At 44.2% G+C, this 22,917-nt stretch overlaps 1 protein-coding gene across 1 annotated transcript in view; it reads right to left on the bottom strand.

Moving 5' to 3' along the window:
* EPS8L2 (EPS8 signaling adaptor L2) overlaps positions 1–22,917 on the bottom strand; it is a 391,990-nt gene that overhangs the window by 73,003 nt on the left and 296,070 nt on the right. Inside the window, exons 5-7 of the mRNA XM_086957771.1 lie at positions 9,198–9,359; positions 5,461–5,607; positions 2,638–2,717 (exon numbers count right to left, since the gene is read on the bottom strand). Of these exons, the coding sequence (XP_086813897.1) occupies positions 2,638–2,717; positions 5,461–5,607; positions 9,198–9,359 (389 nt within the window). The remainder of the gene's footprint in view (positions 1–2,637; positions 2,718–5,460; positions 5,608–9,197; positions 9,360–22,917) is intronic.

The raw sequence follows: 22,917 nt of genomic DNA on the forward strand, positions 1-22,917 counted from the left end.
ACCATGTCAATTTGGCAGGCGAGTGGTAATGGTGTGGTATGTAGCCCGTGATGGATGTTTGAGCACTGGTTAGATAGGACACTGGGATTTATAGAGAGCACATTTTCCATTGAATTGGCCACAAAATGTGCAAAGACATGCAGTTTTACCTGTAAAAATATATAGAGATAAAATGATAATGTGTGGAAATCGGGTATCAATAAATATTTATAATTTGAGCATCAACAAAGTGTCTGGATTTGTTGTGATCTTTGCTTTCATCACAATTCAGAATTACAAAAAAAGTGCTTCTCTTGTGCTTTATCAATTGCTGATAAGATTTGGAAATGCATTCAGTTCATTTGGTATTTAAACGTTGTTGTATCTTAGACGAAACTGACATCCTATGCCCTTTCCTTTCACCTTCTGTACCACAGTAGAATTTTCCCCTAGATTACTTTTTCAAAAACCTCTCACTTTGGAATCAGATAAATAAAAATACACATCAGTTTCCAAATAAGCAGCAGTTTGCCAGAAGATAAAGCCTGACATTTTACCTTTGTCTTTGTACCCAATAAATGTGACAAGAGAAACACAAAATGTATCTCTATTGCTCATTCACCTCCTGAACTCAAGCACGACTATTTCTGTGGGTGCTGCAGCACCCCTGCTTCCAGCACTTATGTCTTTAGAGCGTTGAAGTCAGCTATCAGCACCCTTTCTATAATTACTATCCAGGAACTAGAAGACTCCCAATGCTGCCACATTTTCATAAATCCTAACTGTGGAGCCTTGCACAGAGAGCTCGAGCAATGTTTTCCTGCTCTTTATTATCCTTCTCAAAATTAGGAAAAATTGTTTCAAAAAACGAAAGTAAAGTAAAACTAGAAAAGTAAAACAATTTTATTTCAGCATTCTTTTCTTCACCAAGTATCTGAACATTCTCATGTATCACTAAAAACAAGTTTTGCCAATTCCCGAACGTTGTCAGGAGCAAAGTTTTGACATTTGTCTCTCTAAAACCCTTTTCATGGCAACATTCTCAAGCGAAAAGAGGCGTTATTATTTGTTTTTTCGAAAACAGTAAACTATGATATATTTTACAGAAAAATGTGTCTGAATATCTGAAAAAACAATATTCCTGATTTTTCTCACCATTTCAGATACCATCACTACAAGTAGCGGATGTGCTCTAATACCATGAAATGAATGTAAATGCAGCAGCGGCTCCTCCACAATGGCGGAGGAGCATCACTGCCCCTGCTGAGTTTCCAGGCAGTAGACAGAAACTGAAAAAATAAAATGATAATAAAACCATCTTATTATCATTTTATTTTCTTTCTGCTAAAGGCACCCAAGTCTCGGTGGGTCCATGACAAGAGCAGGGGGAGGAGGAGGAGTACACACTGAAAGTGCGCATGAAGATTTGGGGCTGTCTAAGGCCATCCAAACCGTCATGCGGTGGAGTAGCACCACAGGGTCCTAGGACGTGAGCGAGCATTAAACAAGCCAGCTCAGGCCAATAACGGTGCGGCTCTCATGAGAGCAGCGTCTTGATTGGCATCTGGGAGCATGTGCAGTGTGCAGGGACCGGAGCAGGAGAACCCTGAGACGGCGGCCGGCAATCCAGCAGGAGATAAGTGCTCTTTTTAAATGATATACCCTCTACCTATCACACCACATCCCCTCCTCCCCACCCCACCACTTTTTATGAAAGGGGGCCCCTACTCGGAAAATGACACATTGCTTTAGGCACATAAACTCAGTGTCATATGGGCCAGCTTTAGCTGGCCTATAATATTTTTAGCTGACAAAACTTAACTTACATTAAGAACTGTATGTTTCCACAAGCAAGGTGTTGCTAGGGTCACACATGGCAAGGACCCATTTAACATCAATAATAGGGGCTGTCGGTCAAACTTCTGACTTCAGGGGTGGACTGACATAAACACAGACCAATACTGTCCCAATAGCTTGGGGTCTCTCCAAACCTAATAGAATAGGCTGGCATAGACTATCCTGCCACACTACTCCTGAGCTTTCTGAAACTGAAAGTGGCCTTTTGGAAATCTTTCCATTTACTTTATGTCTGATTGTGGACTCCTCGCTACAGACTTTCCACGGCTTCCTTCTATGAGCAGCAAACATGAAGGTTGCCGACAGCCTTAAAGGCATTTTGTTCACCATTGTTATTCGAAACTGAAATGAGACATTGCATTGTGAGAGAGATGACCAAGAGATGCACATAGCAGACCTAGCTTAAAAGGCAATGTGTCCTAATACCTGGAGAGCTCCCCAGACAGGAGCATCACTAAATCGGCAGTCATCACAGCAACAAGTCCTTTCCCTGAAGCAGCCATGACCTGCAGCTGTAAATAGCTCGACCTGGTATTTTTACTCTTCTAACTCTAGTTGTAACAAGCTGGTGCTAAAGTTAAGCTGAGATGGTGGCAAGTCCTAGGAACGGCAATGCTGATGTGATGGTTGTTTCGATGGGATGTGATAACAACTCAACCAACCATCAGGGAGCTGCATCACAGCATGCACATTTCTGTAAGGCTGCCTAGTGTTGGAAACATTCCTAATTTTACTCTGCAGAGGAAAGGCCATGAATTAAAACAGTGTGGTGCTTACAACACCAGAAAAGACAAAACTTACTTCAAAGTCTGTGGGCGCATTTTCTTTCCATGTTTCTTATCAGCCAGAGCACTCTCAATGTCTGCATGGACCATCTCGGCCTGATGATTGAAAGAGAGACATGTCAACAGCTGCAGGCCTTTTCAATCTATACACCTTAGAGCAACATCCCCAAATCTATCAGGACCCCCCAAAGCTGTTCCAGGTTCGAAAACACTTGAACACTCACCTCTTTAAAGGACACCACATCACAATACAAAAACAATCCAATAACTAGATACCTCTCACAACACGTGTTGATTTTGTGCTTGCCTTTGACCAGCTCAGTGCTCCGTTGCCTTTTTGGTTAGGTTTGAACTATACAAAAACCATTTACAAGAGCACAGCATTGAGCCTGAAAGCTGTAGTAACTCACCCCGCTGAGCACAGTACTTCTTTCACAGCGTCTCAATGCTTTCTCTTGTATAAAAGAGAATGACTATGACTACGACAAGCAATGTCGAATTCTCAACATAGGCTTTAAGCCACAGAAGAGTCAGTGCTAGAAATACACCCAGGCCCGATTTCTGCCATATCCACCAACCCATGACCTGCCCTGTCGCCTAGTAAGTCAAAATGCATTGTTCAACCCAGATTCAATCTCATGAAACATGTAAAGAAATAAACCTGGGCAAGGGGCACCCAAGTCAGGAATGCTTGTGCCTAGAACTCATGAGCATTGCCAACCTGGCTGTATCTAAGAGAATAACTGAAAACATGCCTATTGAAAGCACCTGCTCATCCTTGCCAAAGCTCTCAAGAGGGCCCCTTTCCGAAGGGATAGGGCTCCTAGTTATATGATTCAATCACATATGAAATCCCTTAACTGAGAAACCCATATGGGAACAACATTTACACACGTAGGACATGTACCCGTTCGGCTGAGGAGGGTGGATTAACAACATGTTTTATCTCCCCAGCATCTCAAGTATGCGTTTGTAAGCAGCTGGGTGTGTGATGCTTACTTTTCTAGAAGTTAGAAAAATAAGTCACATATTTTTTTAACAGAATCAGCAAATGCAGAAAAATATACTTCTGGGTAGAATTTCTCTCTTGAAAACTGTGCCAGAATGAAAGTTCTGAGACTGTTGTTCTCCACAAAGGGCAATCTTCTCACATTGCTAAGCTGCAAACATCACCCTGCAAGTAAGGCTACATTCTTGGAGACATTAATCACTAGCCTCTGTGCTGTGACGGTCTATAAGGGACTACTTAGCAAGAACTGCAAATGTGGTTGTGTTAGTGAGGCATGCAACCACTGTGAGCGCTGTTAGGCAATGGTAGTCAATTGTAGGAGGCTGTAGGCCACACAACACCATATCAGATTACTGATGGTTAGATAATTGTGAGAGGAATAAGGATGTTATATAAAGAGGGAATCACTGTATACCGCTCAAGGGATATTAAAGCATGCCAAGAGATGTAATGAGGATGCATGTCCTCATAGACAAGTCCAATGTACAAACCACCAGGGACCTGTTTTTAACCTCCATTGATAGTGGTCAGATGTAAACCAGTCACCCAAAGGGAAAAAAGCCTGTTCCCCAATTTTTTGACCTCTAAGTAATCAGACCCCCCCATCCCACTACACTGATCCCTGAGTTTTCATCTGCCGCATGAGGAGCCTCCTGTTGCTTCCTATATAGGAATGTTATCCTTTAGGGTTCCGTGCCCCATATCTGAGCCTCTTTAAGACTGCGGCTACATACATAAAGAATAAGGTTCAGCCCTGCTGACTGTCTTGCTCTCTGCTCGGAATAAGCAAACTCTCCATTGGCCCCATGAATAAAGAGCAGACTGGACAGATGCTTCTCTAGGACTGCCTTTGGCTCGGAAGCTTCCGCCACCCGGAGGTCTGAAATACCCCCAGACTCATACTCTTCAGAGGGAAAGGAAATCCACTCCTGACTCCTGCTACTGTTTGGGCTGTGTTCTTCCTCCCATGGCTACCTAGTACAGATGTACCATACAGAAAACGTGATGGCTATGCTGAATAATGTTCAGCAAGCATGGAAAGTCAGTGTCAGTATAACTCAGAATGCCTGTCCATAAATGGCAGCTCCTAATGTGTGACATTGCATGGTGTTACATGTTATTGTACTGCATTGTATAGTATTGTATTGTGTAGCTCAATACTCTAAAACCAAGGCTCATTTACAACATTCACAGCTCAGTATGACTAACCTGCCTCTCGGCACTTGATTTATTGTGTAGCCTCTCTCGAAAACACCGAGTAGCAATTAAGCTTAAGTTGTTCATTGTATGTTTTCAAATCAAAATAAACAAAAAAAAAGAAAGGCCCTACTAGGGGTAATACAGCGCGATACAAATCTGGTACTATAAACATAATTGCAGATGTGAAAGGCCGACCCCTATGGTTGCCCTTGCCTTCACGAATGTGGCCAAGTCTCTGTACTTTCAAAAAGCACACACTGGACCAGAGCTAGAGCATGTATGCGCTCCACACTTGTGCTGAGGAAACCAACAAGGGACTAATGGCCAGCTATTCTGTAGTACAGTAACTGATGGCAGGAGCATTTCAGAGATCGCTAGGAGTTACAAATGCGACCCATATGATCCCCATTGTGCCGCCCTACCTGCCTTTTATCACTTTTGTAGGGTTCTCAGTAATTCACCACTTTGCACTTATGATAAACTTTTGGTCTGTATATCTTTACTTCCTTGAGTCAAGGAAGTCACAGGGTATGTGATGCAATTCTGTTATACTATGGTCACCCACTGGGAAATATAGAAATTCCCTCCATAGACCCCAGGGTGCCTCTGACGAGGCGGGTCGGGCCTCACCTCGACGTCACAGTTGAAGAAGTGGATGTCAGGCTTGTTCTGCTCCGATTCCTGGCACACCAGCAGTAGGATGGAGGAGTAGCGCATCTGGTTGAGGACAGTTTGGCAGTGGTGCACCGTGGACAGCGGGAAGTTCTCCAGCTCCTCCTGCCGGAAACAAGAACAAGGCAAAGAAGAGGGTGTTATAGACACGCTTTTAGCTCCATTATCTGCCCTCTGTGAACTAGCTTTGGTTCTGCAGGACTATTTTGTACCCCCAAAAGGGCTGTGCCGCACTCACAAGTCTCTAGAGTGGATGGTATATTTTCACTCAAGCGAACGTAAGCATAACTTAACTTAACTCAACATTTTTGCTCATTATGTCATTGAGAGCACATTATGAATTCATGTTTGGCGTAAACTCTTCAGCAGAAATATAATTAGCAGTCATTTATCTTTCAGCAAACAAATGGTAAACATACAGTTTCTAATTTATTGGAAGTTATACACAGTCTCTATGCCTTGCAGCAAAGAAGCCAAACATATAAAGTTAGTCATAACGTTTCAGAAACAACACAAACATATAACACTGAGGCAAAATTTGCAATGTTTTAATAAGACGACATATCCTTTAAAAATTATGAAAGGTAATCAGGTTTTTTTTCATAAGTTGCTTTTTTGATTAAAATATTGTCAAAGTTATTTAGGATTCATTGAAACATCCTTCTGAATGAAAACCTCGCTCTTCTTAAAAGTACTTTGTTTAAAATAACGCTGGAAAAAAAATTCTCTCTAAAATTTCCCATAAGTTTATGGGAAACATTTAAAAGTGACAATAATATACATTTTCCAACTTCGTTATTTTTCTCCTCAACTTCTATAGCATCATTAATTTGTCTCAACCATGAGTAGTTGGGACGGCGGTTTATGGAGGCCGAAGCTGTACTAAAAAGTGGCAGAAAATCTGGGGCAAATCGAATGAATATAGAGTGGGCCCTCGTTTCTCCCTTACTCCTGCAAATGCGGCTTTGTTTCATTCTTAAAACTGCATTGCTGGTATGATGGTAGGGAGGCCGGGAAGCGAGAAGTGGGGAACGCGTTCAATGTTTGATGATGCTTATTTGAAATTTAGCTATTTGTAATGTTGTGCACTAACCTGTTTCTAATTTCATAAAAAGATGTTAAAAAAAAAAACCTGAGTTGTTGGAGTAGGCGATGTTTTCTGTTTTGGGCACATCCATCCAGGGGTAAAGTAATACCTGTTGAGAATTCCAGAAGAGGATGGCCCTTGGCAGCAATCCCTGCCTCACCTAAGATCTTCGCTGAGCGCTTACCTTGATGGTTCTGAAGGAAGACTAGGCTGGGATGCCAACAAGGACATCTTCATTGCTCAATTTTGTCCCCAACTTTAAATGCGATTTTACCTGAAACAACCTATTCTCAGATGTATTAAATGCTGCTAGGCAAACCTGTCTCTGTAGTTCCCCCAAAAAGGGACCTTCATTGCAGAGATCAAAGGGTCAGTTTCTAGCAAAGAGCGGAGAATTTCAAAACCCCAGTAGAAAGTCAATAAGAAAGACCCAAGGGGCAAAGAACAATGAGAAAGAGAGACATAAAGCATACACACGAGCCCTGGCAAAACATGTAAAACATTGCTGCAGTCAAAAATAAAACAAGAAAGGTTTTCTTTCTGTGCGTAATAAATGTGCTTTTGGTATACAATTAATGTATGGGATGAATCATTTACTGTGTGATGATGCAATCTACTTTGCCACGTAAAATAGTCTTTCATTAATTTTAAAGCAAGCACTACACAGCGGTGTTGGAACAAGTTTCAGAGTGGGGTGGCTGCCATCAGAAGTCAGAGGGAATGTGAAAAATCCAAGTGTTTCACAAAGAACAAGTGCAACAAATGAGCCACACCCATTCAACAGCAGAGTGTCATTTACTGACAGCACAATTTCCCTTGAAATGGCCACACAATTCGTACTGACCTGCAGTTTTACTGGTACAACTATATAGAGCACAAGCAATAATGTGTACAAATTGGGTTAAGTAAATATTTACCACTGCACTTCTCAAAGTAACATGTCTGCATTTGTTTTGATCCTAGTAAAATCTTTTTTCCATCACACTTCAAAATTACTTCATTTGTGCTTTCCTAACCGCCGATATATTTAAAAATATATATTTTTAAAATATTTGTAAGGTTCATTGATAGGTGTTTACATTTTGTTGTGTGTTAGAGAAAAAAAACTGTCATCCTACAACCTTTCAATTTCACAGTCCCTTTACCGCAAAAAGGTTGTCAGATACTTCACTTCACGAAATCCTCTAACTTTTCAAAAAGAAATATAAACACTTGGGGCCCGATGGAGGTAGGCATTTACCGGTCGGTAACGGCCGAATTCGGCCGTTATCGACCGGTAAATGCCTTTTCCTATGTAGGGGGCATGCACTCACAGAATCGGTATTTTTACCGATTCTGTATTTACCGATTCTGTAAAATTACCGAATCGGTAAATACAGACTCGGTAAAAATACCTAATCTGTAAATGCAGATGTAGGCGGCACTTTTAAGTGTGCCACAGGCCCTTTACAATTCGGTATTTACCATGTAATACTATTGCATGGTAAATAACAAATTCAGGTGTACATGCACATCTGTGCATGTACACCTGTGCCATGTGACACACAGACATGCCCTTAGGGCATGTACATGTGCCACATGGCACACAAGCCTGGAATTGGGGTGCTACAGGGTGTCAAAGTGACACCCCGTTCCCCCTTAAAGGATTCGGTATTTACCGATTCGGTAAATACCGAATTGGTATTTCCCATTGATTCCTATGGGCTTCAAGACCCATAGGAATCAATTGGAAATACCGATTCGATATTTACCGAATTGGTAAATACCGAATCTTACAGATTCGGTAATTGTAAAATAAAAATTACCTACATCTGCCTCCTTCCTATTTACCTACTCTTCAATACCGAATCGGTAAAATTCGGTATTTAAGAGTAGGTAAATTAAAAATAACTTACATCTAGCCCCAAATCCCGTGTTGGAAGAATAAATAGAAATCTATCAGAAGAGATAGCCTGACACCTGTCTTTGAATGCACAGCAAACGTGACAGGATAAAATATAAATGTAAAGGCTCTTTATTGCTCATTCTCCTTCTTAACTCCAGCTTGGTTATTTTGGGGATGCTGCAGCACCCCCACAGTCCTACTTCCAATGCCTATTACTCTATATTACAACAAACAGTTAAATGTATGAGGTGGGAGGGAAAAACTCCTCTGGATTGAGACGAAGCCTAATCTATGTATATTTTGAAGCACTTGTAACAATACATTTAGCAGACAGATGCACTATCAAGCCAGACCTAAAAACAATTGGTGCATGTGTTTGATTAATAGGTCCCTCTGGAATCAATGTGCGCCATGCACAAAGAATTGATAATTTACAGTCGCAGATATAGACCATTTCCTGGCACAGAATGGCCTGAAAAGAAGGCGTGCCCTGGTTGGTCAGATCACTGACCCAGTGCTTGAAATGGCAATGGATAGGTGCCAGGACACAATATTGCAGACCTGTTCACAACTAAGAAGTGCCGGTATTACCCCAGTGAAAGTAATGCACTCCTGCTGAGAAGTGTGAGCACTCTTTATTTCAAATTAAAGAACAGTATCTGACAGTGCCTGCCCATTAAAGCCCTGCTCTGACCCCACTTCTAATGTGATAAGGGCGTTTACCTCTGTTCCGCAGTCCAAGAGCCGCAGGGACTTGTCGTTCACCTGCAGCAACATCTCCTGGGTCCAGATCTTCTCCTTCGACTCCAGCTGTATCAGCTTTTTAATAGCATCGTCCACTGTCACAATGGCCTCACTCTTATCCATAACAAATGTTGCTAAGTGCTGCAGAAAATAAATAGATGAAAACATTACAGGAAACCGCCGTTATAAAGTACCTATAAACAGGTTCATGCAATACAAGATAAATTTGCCAAAGAGTGGAGCAAAACAAACTAAACCTCCTGTAAAACATACTGACAGTGCAGGGACCAGGTGAGATAAGGTACAGGAATCAAATTCAAGCAGAACAAAAAAAGGTGCTCATATAATAAATGAAAACTACACCTAGAAAAGGAAAATTGGTTTCAACAATCATGAAAAGCAAGTCAAGCATAAAAAGACATCTATCATAATAATTAAAAAAAAAATGAAACAATACAGGAAACTTAATCATACTTTCGACGAAAAATACTTATAGCTTTAACCCCTTCCATGCTGATGACGGCCCCCGGCTGTCATGCATCACAGTGCTCGTGTGCTAATGTGCTGATGATGGCTGGGGGCCGTCATGAACCCGCCCTCTCTCTAAATCACCTACACAGGCGCAGAATCGTGGCCACGCCCAAGGGGTTAAAGACAAAATGATTCAGAATATAGTTAAACTAACTCAAACAACGCAGAAAAGTGCCACAATTTGCACCAAAATTACCGTGTACAGAATAGCCTTAAACACTACAGCAAAACTGACTTAAATAATCTGAGCAAACTTCCCCAAAGATTAGGTATCCCATTTCAATATAAACAAAACTGCAATAAACAATATCGGGAAAAAAACAGTACTGCAATAATGGAATCTTGACTAGAACACAGGGGCGAAGCTTGGGGGGGGGTGTTTGATATGTTACACCCCCCCAATAAATTAATTTTCTGGTAAATAATTGGGTACAGGTGATGTCTATCAGACAATGTGCGGTGCCGGTCTGATGTTTACATATTCTCTCCCTCTCTCTGTTTTGAAAGTCTTAAAAAATGTTTGTTATTTTATAAAATATTGTGTTTTTTCTCAATTAGCACCTTTACTAAACTACATTCCTCTCCCTTTCATCTACCCCATAAACCCCTCTCATCCACCCTGCATGTTGTATGACGTATTTTAACATTATATGTCAGTGTGATTGTTGGAAAATCTGAATTTTATACCCCCACAATTTTACAGACCAAGCTACGCCCCTGCTCGAACACCACAATGATAGTGTTTCAAACGAGGCTTGAAAATGTTGCGTCCTCCCCAGGCCGGAAGTTTGCAAATGAAATTCAATTCACCACACACGGAGCTCTGCAACAGATGTCTTTATTCTACAACCTATGATCACGCACTGACGCATTACATGATAACTTTTAAAACCACAACTCAGCACCTCCCAGCAGACTGCATAACTCTTGTTTATAGTCCGCCCAGAACCGAGAGAGTTCTTCCACATATAATATCCAAGACAGTACAGTAAACACCCTCGAGTAAAAAAAAAAGTCTTAAAACAGTCCTTTATGGATATGGATATTTCAAAAGGACAAACATCTAATTTAAACAATATTGCAAAACTATCTCAAGCATTGAGAATCAGAGCAGTAATCAATGGAACTCGGCAATAAGTAATTTTCATATCGTATGATTAGCGTCACTGTGTGGGTAAATAAAAATTCAAGCTAAATGTGTCTTTCCCACAAATATCATTGGGACCTCCGCCTCTTAGATCATTTACTGAGACGAGACCACTACAGCAGTTCAGAATACAGGTGGCCGTGGATCATTGATGAGGGATATAGTTTAATGACTAAGAGGACACATGTAATTTAAGGTTGATTATTATTTATTACGCTACCTCTTGTTTAACAATATAGCCAATATTTGGCAAGATGCAGACACCAGATGGGAAATAAGGGTAGGCAGCATGACTTTAAAACTGCCATTCCAAGCTAAGAAGTTAATTTAGCCTCAGGCGGACGGTCTGTCAGTAGGGCCCGACTGGCCTTAGCGGGCCCAGGCCTCCCCCGGATGGCCACCAGGTTGGGGGCCGGTTTTGTTACCGTGGGCTGGCAATATTGTACCCCTGTAACAAAATCGGCCGAAACCGGCCCTAGCATACAGCTCAGCTGCACCCTGTGTCCCCACCTCCCCTCCACCCCCCATCGCCGGTGCAGGCCGAGCAGTTTGCCAGGGCCGGTTTCAGTTACCAGTTCCGCCCTGTCCATCAGCGAGGAACCTATTAGGTGGGTCTATCTCTACTGGGCCCATTTCACAGCACTGCAGGCACTCTGTTTAATGCAGCTGCTTGGCAAACTTTTTTGTTTAGAGAAAGCAAGCGCCCTAAGCACAGGTTGCTTTCTATAAACAAAGAACAAAAGGCCTCAAAAGTGCAGACAGTTTGTCCCTGAGTCAGTGGGTCTCTTTGCACTTTCCCTTCCCGTTTCTGCCATGTTTTGCATGGCATTAAAGAGCAGGGAAAATCAGTAACAACCGCTGTGAACTGGATTTCTTTAGGCAGGCAGGCTGCCAGGTCGTGGTTTACACTGGCACAGTAGAGATACATCTGGCTCTTGCCCCATCTCTAGAGTGGGGGCACGGCGAGATTGCGGGCAGAGGCGCACCACCGAATCATTGTGCTGCCCCCAGATGTGCATCATTCTAAAGAATGCCCTTCATGTCCACTGGTAAGGCATCGTTCATGCAGCTGTGTTGTGCTGAAGGCATTAGGTGCAGACTAACTGGCTGCCTTGCATGCCACATCTATTAACCACATGGCTGCTGGGCGTTTTCCCCCCCCTGTGCTGGAAAATGCCATTTTAGTGGCACCATGACCTGAGCTCGTCATCAGCACACGACACCCGTGGGTGATGAAGAGCTGAGCTCGTCATCAGCATCGAAAGGGTTAACTAGGCCTGGGGAAAATTGTAATTATGCTAGCAAAATTCCCAACAAATTTCGCTTTATTTAATTTTGCGTAGTTTTTGCTGACAGGAGACTGGTCTGGGAAGACACTGACTTGCCAAGAGACATTTTCTGCTGAGCCAGCCTCCTTCCATGAGGTTCTTTTTATGCAAGTGTGCGTTTGCATAAAAAAGTCCTCCAAGGCGCCAGCAAACGGCATTTCGCATGGTATTTGATTCTGAAAGAGTTATTTCGCAAAACTTTCATGGAATTTCACAAAACAATTAAACACTTTCGATACCCCTACTATAAACGTGACTATGAAATACATGCAACTGGCAATTTATTTACGAACAATATGGGCATGAAGCTCTAAAGAAAGGTTGGAAACATCTAATGTTACGCTAAAGCTTTAATGTGTACCCTGCAACAACCAACTCTGTTAGACTATATCCTGGAAATTCTCGTTTCAAAGCTGGAAAGGCATCTTTCTTGGCAAATGCAGTGTGATTTTCCCAAAATGCTGTGTTTGTAGCAACATTGTTCTTTGTAGATACATTTGAAGGCCACTTGCTCTGAGTTTGTCTATTTCTTAAATTACCTTACTTACACTTGTCAACTAGAGAACTGAAACTTAGCGCCATATCACCCTACCAACGAAGCCTGATAAGTAGGATATGGATGTATGACGTATTCACGCATGCTTTTACAACGCATGCCTTTACAACACGGGCAATGCAATGAACACGTCATTACCACGCGTTCCTTTACAAAGCAAGTCGTTACCTTGCCTTAGGGAAGCGCTGGAGTTTGGAATAGTTTATTTTACTATTCCAACTCTGTGCAACAGTAGGGAAGATGTTGGATTTAAAATCCAACAATGATTTCCCTAAAGCAAGTCGTTGTAACGACTTGCGTTGTAATGGTAACCACACATTCATTGTAGTGCGTACGTTGCAATGGCACTCCGTGTGCTCCATTCTCCATCAGGGAGATCCATCCTCTCCTTGGTGCATACCAAGGAGATCCCTGCCGAATTTTTCTGTGATCACCGCTTTTAATACATTTTGTGGACTCATCTTAAATTTAGAGTACTGAATCTTGGTGGGGGTGAGGGATGCGAGCAAAGGGTAGGTTCTTGTACGGAATATTTTTTTAGATTTATTTGAGACAATGTGCTGGGCAAAGCATTCCTTGGATATCTGCCGGGGCACTCCATGTATGGTGAAAGACTCCGGGTGAGCATTGAGTGCCTTTTAAACTGTGAATTAATGACAGATTGCGAGAGGCACTTCTGTCTTGGTAGCATTCAATTAATCAATGAGGCTATTCACATTGATATCTTAGCAGGGAATCTAAACTGTCTCAAGATAAAGAGAATTTGAACAGCAAGAACAATCATACTGATTAAGTATGTGTAGGTGCAAATGTAAAACTTACTAAACAGTGCATTTAGAGAACACGTGTTCTTCTCCTCACACCCCTTGTAAGCAAAACCCAAAGGCTGAAGTAGGTCTCATTCTTGCCTCTAGAGATGATCATATTCATCATGTTGCCAATCATGCAACGAGACAACCCGGTCTAATCTATATCCTTATTATAAGCCTACAAGTCATACTACAAATAAATCCTGGCAGAAAAAAACTGAGTGCTCCACTCGCCCCGGTAAAGCATCATGAGATCTACTCGAGATAATATTAAAGGGAGGAAAATGGTTTGGATCACAGCAGCGTGACTTAAATAGTATTGATAAATGAACCAATAACATGAAAGAACACCAATCTGGTCCAATATAATCTCAAATGTTGAACATAATTAGTTTAGGGTCCAGTCTAAATTAGGAGCGCAAGTCCTTAAAAATACACAGCCATAGTACTTCTCCATTAATTGCTCTGAACGCAGTCCTTTCTGGTTCAGCTCGCTCCTACCTAGCCCCTCTCAAAACCACTCTCAATGCAGCTGCCAGAATGGTCACCGGAATAAAAAGATTTGACCACATATCTCCCGCACTCAGAGATGGCTCCCAGTGGAAATGAGGGCCAGTTTTAGAACGGCCTGCCTCACACACAAAGCCCTGCACACAGGGAAACCGGAATACCTTGACGCCAAACTCAAGAAAGCCGGTCAATCAAGAAACCTCAGGAGTTCCAACTCCTTCTTACTCATTCCCCTGAAAACGCGGAAACAGAAGACTGCTGTCCGCTCTTTTGCAGGAAACGCTCCGCAAATCTGGAACGCCATCCCAGTCGATATCAGAACCACCCCCTCTTTTCCAAAATTCAAAAGCCTCCTAAAAACCCTTTACCTCAACAGCGCCTTCCCGAACGCAATCATGTGAAGCTCTCGCCTCCTCCAGGCAGTCACCTGACATCACGCCCCCAACAGGCAGCCATCAGACAATGCTCAACCACCTCCTACCCCATACCCTTTCCCCGAACTCTCTACCACTGGGTCGGCACAGCGAAGAGAAAATTACAGCACATGACTTGCCTCCTCTAGGCTCTGAGACTACCCCTGGACCCCTCTACCTCATGGCTTCGACTCGGATCCCTCGACCTCTCTACCCCATCAACACACCTTTGACACTCAGCAGAACTGTAAAATTTGAACTCTTCTTCTATATTTGCTTTCCTTGACACTGTTCTGCATTTGTCTTCTCTTCTTCATGTTGTAAAGCGCTCCGATACCCTTGGGTCTGGCTAGCGCTATAGAAACCCTCTAAATAAATAAATCCCATGCTACTAACAAATATAATAACTGCTACTGTAGTTACCATATCAGACTTGGTCATCAGATAATTTTTTTAAGTTGACTCTCTTCAACTCTTACAGTCCAACCCTTGAGGTTCTCTGCTCTTCCTCCCCAGGCTAGAGCATACACACAGTGTGGTTCAAGGCAGTGGGGCCCAAGTACGCAGTGACTTTTCTGCAAAGCAATTGATTACGTTTCAGGCTTCAAACTGTCAATCACATTGGAAATTTGTTTGAGCATAGGGCTTTTGTGGTTGGTTGGCTCGCTGCTATTACAAGCATCTACAACTTAGCAGTGCTGACTCCTGCACTGTGCAAGACGCAGCATGACACGCTGCAGATCCTCTGAATGTAGTATGAGGCTGGACTGTCATCCAAGAGCTACATATTGGCAGCTGGCGAGCTACTGGTGGCTCCTGAGGTACTGGTTGGAGACCCCTGTTCTAAAAGCACAAGTGCCACAGAACTGCAGACTTGTCTACCTGAATCTCATCTAAGAGCGTCCTTCATATTTATGAAGCTACTTATGTTTTGACTCGTATAGCAAGTTTCTCATTAAAACACTCCACACCTAGGCATATACCAGATCACCGAATTCATACAGATGAACCTCTCAAAGTCCAACCCACAGGACCAGATGAAATAAAACATTTTTATGCCAGTAGCCCTAATTGGCCAATACCCCAAACTGCCCTTCCCATTGATCACCTAACAGCAAAGTTACCTAGCCCACCTATGTCTTCTTGAAGACAATAAGGGACGTTGAGGCCCTCTTTACAATCAAGACATAATTGTCTGGAATGCCACACATCACAATGGGGCCAGTGGGTCACGTCAATTTATCTTGGCGTTGTATCACTCTCAATACAGGTTCAATGAGCTGGCAGGTTATTTTAAACAGAATTAAGTATATTGTGTAAACCGATCATCCACTAAATAAACGTAAGGAAGCACCAAATTAACTGTATTCCTTAGCTCAAGCGTAGAGGAGTTAATCAATAAGAACTCGACTCCTCGGTTGGGAGAAGCATGGGAACGGGGAAGATGGGCTGATGATGGCATGCTATATTGTTGAGTTTTATTAAAATGCAAATAAAAATGTTTTTTAAAAAAAAGAAATCGACTCCTCATTAAATGTAACATCCAAAATCTAAGAAGGGATACACATGAACCGTTATCACAAGCAGCCCAGAATCCCTCATTGTCACCACTCTCACTGGACTAGAGCAAGGAAACACGCCACCAGCTTATTTCACCAGGCACATAATTCATCGTAGTTACCATCCTCATATTTATAACAGTTTGACTGAAATATCTCATGGAGCTTCGACTGAATACAGAAGGAAAATAGGTTCCTAATAGGTTTCATAACAATCAGCCGGTCTGATAAAGGCACAATATTAATCCAAGCTAACGTGTAAAACCGCAAGCACTCAATGGCTTGAAAGTGATCACAGAGGTTTGAGGTCTAGAGTTCCTGATGAAAGTGTACACTCACTACCACAAGTGACTGATCCCTATGAAACTAAGTTCAATAGTACTGAGAGTACCTAGATTCAACCACTTCAAAGAACCTCAGGAACAATACAAAATCTGAAACTAGGACAGACCTTCAGTGACCACAAACAAACTCACATACAAACCCATATAGCAAAACAAATTACCCTGTACAGAAGACAAACCCGAAGCTATCCATCTATCAGTTCAAACCTATATAGCCTTAGGATCAGCCTGATCAATTCTCAATCCTACAAGCCCCTCTCTTTGTTAAATGAGCTCCACTCCCAAGATATAAAATAGTCTTACAAAGATAGAGAATCAGCCAGAGGGAAGAATCTCAGTTATCCTGACCACCAACATCTCACGCATAATAACTTAGCCTCTTTATAACAACTGACCATAAGCGTCTCAACCAATTCAAACTCATCCTTTATGTTACCAATGGTCTACTGCAAACCTTGATCTAAATGTCTCTGTTTAGAGCAAACAATAAATTTATCCATTTTAAAATAATCCTGACTGCAAAAAGCCATCCTAATGGGTGATTCAGCTTACGTTTCGATAAGAAGACAATAAGCAAACTGCAGATCTAACTGACTATAGGGTTCTTTAGGCAGCGCACAAGTAGTCAAGATACCCACCCACACAGCGGGCCACATGCAGGATCTAGTCTTCCCCCATGTGTGAACGTTTCTGATATAATAATGTTACAGCCTCAATCCTCGTCAGAAGAGTTCATGATCTCACTATCTATAACCACGTTACCACCTAAAAGCCCTTGCCTAGAGTCCCTTGAAGGATGCTTAAAAGTATCACCATCTCCCATGATTCATTCCCAGTCGTTGGATCTCATCTTCAGTGCAATCCATACAGGAGGATTAACAAAGATCTTAAACAGCAACATCTCCAGAGCTTTACAGAAACTACACCAAGCCAACAAAGGAAACCTAAAACCAATGACAAGCTAATCAATAAATCATTCCACCAAGTCTTGGTATAGCTGATTGGGGAGGGGCTGATACTGGAGCATTGCTAGTGAAGTCTAAGGACCAGAAGGATATATGTTAATTGAAAAGCCATTTGCATACAGTACTCTTTTTTTGTTGTGCATTCTGCCCTGTGATAGGCAGTATGCACAGCAAAAAAGAGCACTGCAAGTCATGCACCACGGAAGCTATAGCCAAACCAATGAGCTTTTCAACATCTTCAGCGAGAGAATACATCCATAAACCAACAAAAGTGCTCTAGACAACATTTCTGACTAGTGCAAAGAAAGCTTGTCTTTTCGTGGCCAAGATCAACAATCTTCTAATCTGGAATACCTTTCAGCCTTATCAATCCACCTGAAACTCACACCTCTTTCCAATCTTTCACTCAGCTTGGCAGCTGATCACTGCCCAGCATCGTTTACCAAAGGTTGCAGCGGGATCGCAACCCCAGACATCACAGAATTACGGGAGGCCTGCTTCAAACACATATGATGTAGTAATGAAAGACAAATATATGGACTTCACGGAAAAATTGAACAGCGGACCCCAAAGACACTACAAACTACTGAATCATATCCAACCTCCTGCTTCCCAGTAAGAGTCTAGAAGCAGGGTTCATGAAACAATTCTGCAATTGTGTGGAAGTCCATAACCCTCAATCAGGTTTCAGACATGGTAGAGGCAGAGAATCCACCACGATGAACAACTACGATGAACCTTTCACATTGTTGGACATGGACCAGCCAGTTATCTTTCACGGCTTGTTCAGTGGCTTATAAAATGGTGGCTAATGAAATACTTCTGCAAATTCTTAAAAAATGCGTCAAGATCACTGGATCACTCGTACGTTGGATTTAATGCATCCTAATATTCTTAAGTCAACAAGTAACGGAATATGATCAGCAACACCACGTCACTCCATCAGTTTGATGTGGATTTCCACAGATTTCTTCCTGTCTATCTGGTAAGCAAACCATCAGGAGTAAAAGAGTAATGTCCCACAATCTTAGACACTCACATAAATCTACCTCTGTATAATAATGGTTTACTAGAACTCTACTGCTATCACACCTGGAATTTATAATGGTAATACACCAGGACCTTCAATTAGGACATGCAGAAACTCCAGATAATTCTAATTCAAGACCAAGTAGCTAGACTCTGCCTAAATATGAGAAAGTGTGACCATGATCACCCATCATTAAAATGCCTACACTGGACCCAGTAGAACAAGGATTACAATTAAATGTTAGTGCACCATATACAAAATACTCTTGTGGAAAAAGACTTGATTGCCTCCAAACACTGACCGATACCTTTAACCCATGTTTTATATCGTGGATAATGTCGCAAGATTGATTAGCCAACCCAAATGCAGAATAAATAGACATGTAAGGTAAACAGCTGCGTTCGTTGAACACATCTTTGGAGGTTCTTGAGCTCACCCTTCACTGTAAACTTAGCCGCTTTTATAAAGGCTTTCAAAATAATCCTAATCACAGCATCTTTTAACTCTTAATGAGATACCAGTGGGACTATCCTCGTCCCTCCAAAAGGGACCAGCTCCTTCTTCCATCTGAGGCTTCAGTACAGTTCCTATCAGCTTGTAAACAACAAGTGGGTTTGGACATTAACCTCTATCACCAACTCGTGGTTCTGAGTACAAGGATTACAAAGTGGCTTTTTGCAACTTGAGCGGTACAATATAAATAAATTAAATAATTAGCAAAAACACAGATTGAAAAAAGATGCTAACAACAGAAAAGGTAACATGAAAAGTGACGAGAGGAATGCTAGAATGAATCTCAGCCACTTATAATCACTTTGGGCCACATTCTAGTGAGATGGTTTTTAGCTCTCCTGTGCTATTACTCGCAGAACAAACTGTATGAACATCAGCTATAGCAACAACCCTAAAGGGAAACAAGCATTTGCAATGCAATAGGTCTCGCATTAGGAAAGTGTGAGCTATTGGTATTGTAATTGACACATTTTTTTAATATGTGTTGGCTTTGAAAATATATAAATTAATAGCATTGTTATTCACAAAGCCAATAGCTTACACTTTCCTAATGCGAGTCCTATTGGCTATGGCAATACTTGTTGGTAGCAAGCAAGGACAGTGCTGTTGTGGTGCTGAGTGATGATGTGGTTGGGCTGAATGATGTGGTGGTGTTCCCGAGTGATGTGGTGGTGTCCCCGAGTGATGGAGGGTGGAGTTGGAGGGTGGAGTGAAATTGGAGGGTGGAGTTGGAGGGTGGAGTTGGAGGGTGGAGTTGGAGTGTGGAGTTGGATGGTGGAGTTGGAGGGTGGAGTTGGAGGGTGGAGTTGGAAGGTGGAGTTGGAGGGTAGAGTGGAGTTGGAGGGTTGAGTTGGAGTTGGAGGGTGGAGTTGGGGGTGGAGTTGGAGTTGGAGGGTGGAGTTGGAGGGTGAAGTGGAGTTGGAGGTTGGAGTTGGAGGGTGGAGTTGGAGGGTGGAGTTGGAGTTGGAGGGTGTAGTTGGAGGGTGGAGTTGGAGTTGGAGGGTGGAGTTGGAGGGTGGAGTTGGAGTTGGAGGGTGGAGTTGGAGGGTGGAGTTGGAGGGTGGAGTTGAAGGGTGGAGTTGGAGGGTGGAGTTGGATTTGGAGGGTGGAGTTGGAGGGTGGAGGTGGATTTGGAGTTGGAGGGTGGAGTTGGAGTTGGAGTGTGGAGTTGGAGGGTGGAGTTGGAGGGTGGAGTTGGAGGGTGAGGTTGGAGGGTGAAGTTGGAGGGTGGAGTTGGAGGGTGGAGTTGGAGGATGGAGTTGGATGGTGGAGTTGGAGGGTGGAGGTGGATTTTTTAAAAAGATTTTCTCTGACATTTATAACGTAATTTCGTACATTTTGGAGGGTGGAGTTGGACTTGGAGGGTGGAGGTGGAGTTGGAGGGTGGAGGTGGAGGTGGAGTTGGAGGGTGGAGGTGGAGGGTGGAGTTGGAGGGTGTGAAGTTGGAGGGTGGAGTTGGAGGGTGGAGCAAGTTGCACTTTTAGGTTTAAAGTATTTTATTGAAGCAGGGTGGGGCAGGACACAAGGGGGCAGGGAACAAATGAACCACAGGAACCGCACATTAGTTCGCATTATACAGCAAGTACAACAATGCAGTCACTATTTTGCAAGGGGCTCCATCCGACTCGGGAGCATAGCTTTCGCACCTGTGGGCACGTACAGACAACGAGGGGGGGGGGGGGGAAGGGGAGGGAGGGACGGGATGGGGGAAGGAAAGAAAGTCAGGAGGGGAGGGACAAAGGAGAGAACGAATGAAAGAAAAAGGGGGGGGGGGTTAGGAAAAAAAGGGGGGGGAAGGGAAGGGAAGAGAGGGAAGGAGAGAAAAAAAAGGGTTGGGGGGAGGGGTGAAGGGAGGAGAAACAACCCCGCTCCAAAAACCTACCTAACCAAACAAAACTCCCAACTACCATATCCCAACCCACCCCCTGTACTGTGCCAATGTCTACAGTCTCCACTACTGCGAACTCTCCATGAATCTCTGCTATACAATACCGACCCCACCCAATCAAGCAGGCGGGTCTGGTGGCGGCGTCAGCCTCAACAACCGAAGGTATCTAGGGCAGGTGATCTCTCGAAACTCGGAACATAACAGGCAGTGAAAGGGCTCCCACAATTCCTCAAAGGTATCAGTATCCCCCAGGGCTACTAAGGACATCTTCTCCATTCCAAGAACGTGCCATAATCTGTGTAGCCAAACAACTACAGAGGGAAGTGTTGTGGTGCGCCAGTGTATGAGAATATTCTGCACCGCTGACCCCAGCGCAATCGCTATCTGTCTACCTCTCTTAGACCTAAGGGGGTACATCAGCCCATTCGGCAGCCCTAGCAGGACATAGGCCGGGAATCTAGGGAGTTCTATCCCAAAGCATTTGTCCACCTCGCCCAAGACCTCTTCCCAGTAAGGAGCCAGCAGGGGGCATTCCCATTGAATGTGTGTTAGTGTACCAGTGTTGCCACAGTTGCGCCAGCACGTCCCTGGTATTGCCCTGTCCATCTCGTGCAGTTTCTCCGGAGTACGGTACCAGTAGGTCGAGATTTTAGTGAAGGTCTCTGTAAGACCCGTGTGGTAAGCCGAATGGCGTGCGCGGAAGGAGATGTGTTCCCATTCTTTATGGCTCAGCTCGCGCCCGAGCTCTCGCTCCCAACGTTCCCGACCGGGGTTGTGAATATGAAAGGAGGGGGGCTGCAGCATTCTATACAGGTCTGAGATCAGTTTAGCGTCCGACGTGCGAGTAATTAACCAATGCTCATACGCCGTGATTTCCCGGTGTGCCGCGTCGCGCACTTGGGGTTGTAATGCCCAGTGGCGCGCCTGCATATATCGCATGCGCTCCGTTTCCGGGAGGCCATAATCCCGTCTCAAGTCCTGGAAGGAGACAACCCCCTCAGGGGAGTACAAGTGATACAGAGTGCAGCAGCGGGCCACCCGCCAGCGCTCATAGGCACCCGGTTCCATCCCGGGGCCGAAGTCCGGGTTGCCAATGAGCGGCGTAAAGGGAGAGGGGAAGGTGGTAAGCTCGCATCTGGCAGCCACCGAGTCCCACGTCTGGAGCGGGACCCGCGTTACCAAGGACGCATAAAGATTGGGGGGCCGATGGGCCCGCCTCAAGAATGGCACTTCCTGCAGCGTCCTACCCGCCACCGCCTGATCCTGGAACAGCCAATGCTTATCAGACTCCCACCGGTTCCATTCCACGAGATAGCGGAGCTGAGCGGCCTGGAAATATTTCCGCAAGTCCGGTATCCCCAGCCCTCCGGATTCCGGTGACAGCATTGCGATGCCTCTCTTGATCCTCGGCCTGCGGCCCTGCCACACGAACCGTGCAATGGCAGTCTGAGTCTCCGCAAGCCACCCCGCGGGGGGCTGGAGCGGTAACGCTCTGAAGAGGTAAAGCACCTGAGGCAGGAGGGTCATCTTCACCGCGGCCACCCTACCCAGTAGCGACAGCGTGCCCTTATCCCACCGGCCCAGTTCCTCCCTGATTTTCGCGCCCAGAGCCGCGTAATTGGCCGTGACCATCTCCGGGAGGGAGGGCGCCAACAGGATCCCCAAGTACGGGATCCGGTCCCTGGACCAGCTCAGAGGGTAAAGCCTCTGCAGTTCCACCCTAGTGGCAGCAGTAAGCGAGATGTCCAGGGCGGCTGACTTACCCAGGTTCACCTTGAAACCCGCCACGTCAGCGAATAAGTTCAGTTCCTCCACACAGGCCGGCAGCGATCTCCGCGGGTCATCCAGCGTCAGAATGACATCATCCGCGTACAGGCTAATCGCATGACGGAACCCACCCATCTGGACGCCGATAATGTCAGGGTTCTGCCTAACCCTCTGGGCAAATGGCTCCATGTACAGGGCAAAGAGCAAAGGGGAGAGCGGGCACCCCTGTCTCGTGCCCCGCTCAATGGGGAAGGGTCGAGAAGTGCCGCCGTTCACCCGGACCACCGCAGATGGGAACCGGTAACAGTTGAAGATCAAATGACGGAACCTCTCCCCTAT

The sequence above is a fragment of the Lissotriton vulgaris genome, chromosome 2_1 (genome assembly GCF_964263255.1).
Source record: "Lissotriton vulgaris chromosome 2_1, aLisVul1.2, whole genome shotgun sequence".
Lineage (NCBI taxonomy): Eukaryota > Metazoa > Chordata > Amphibia > Caudata > Salamandridae > Lissotriton > Lissotriton vulgaris.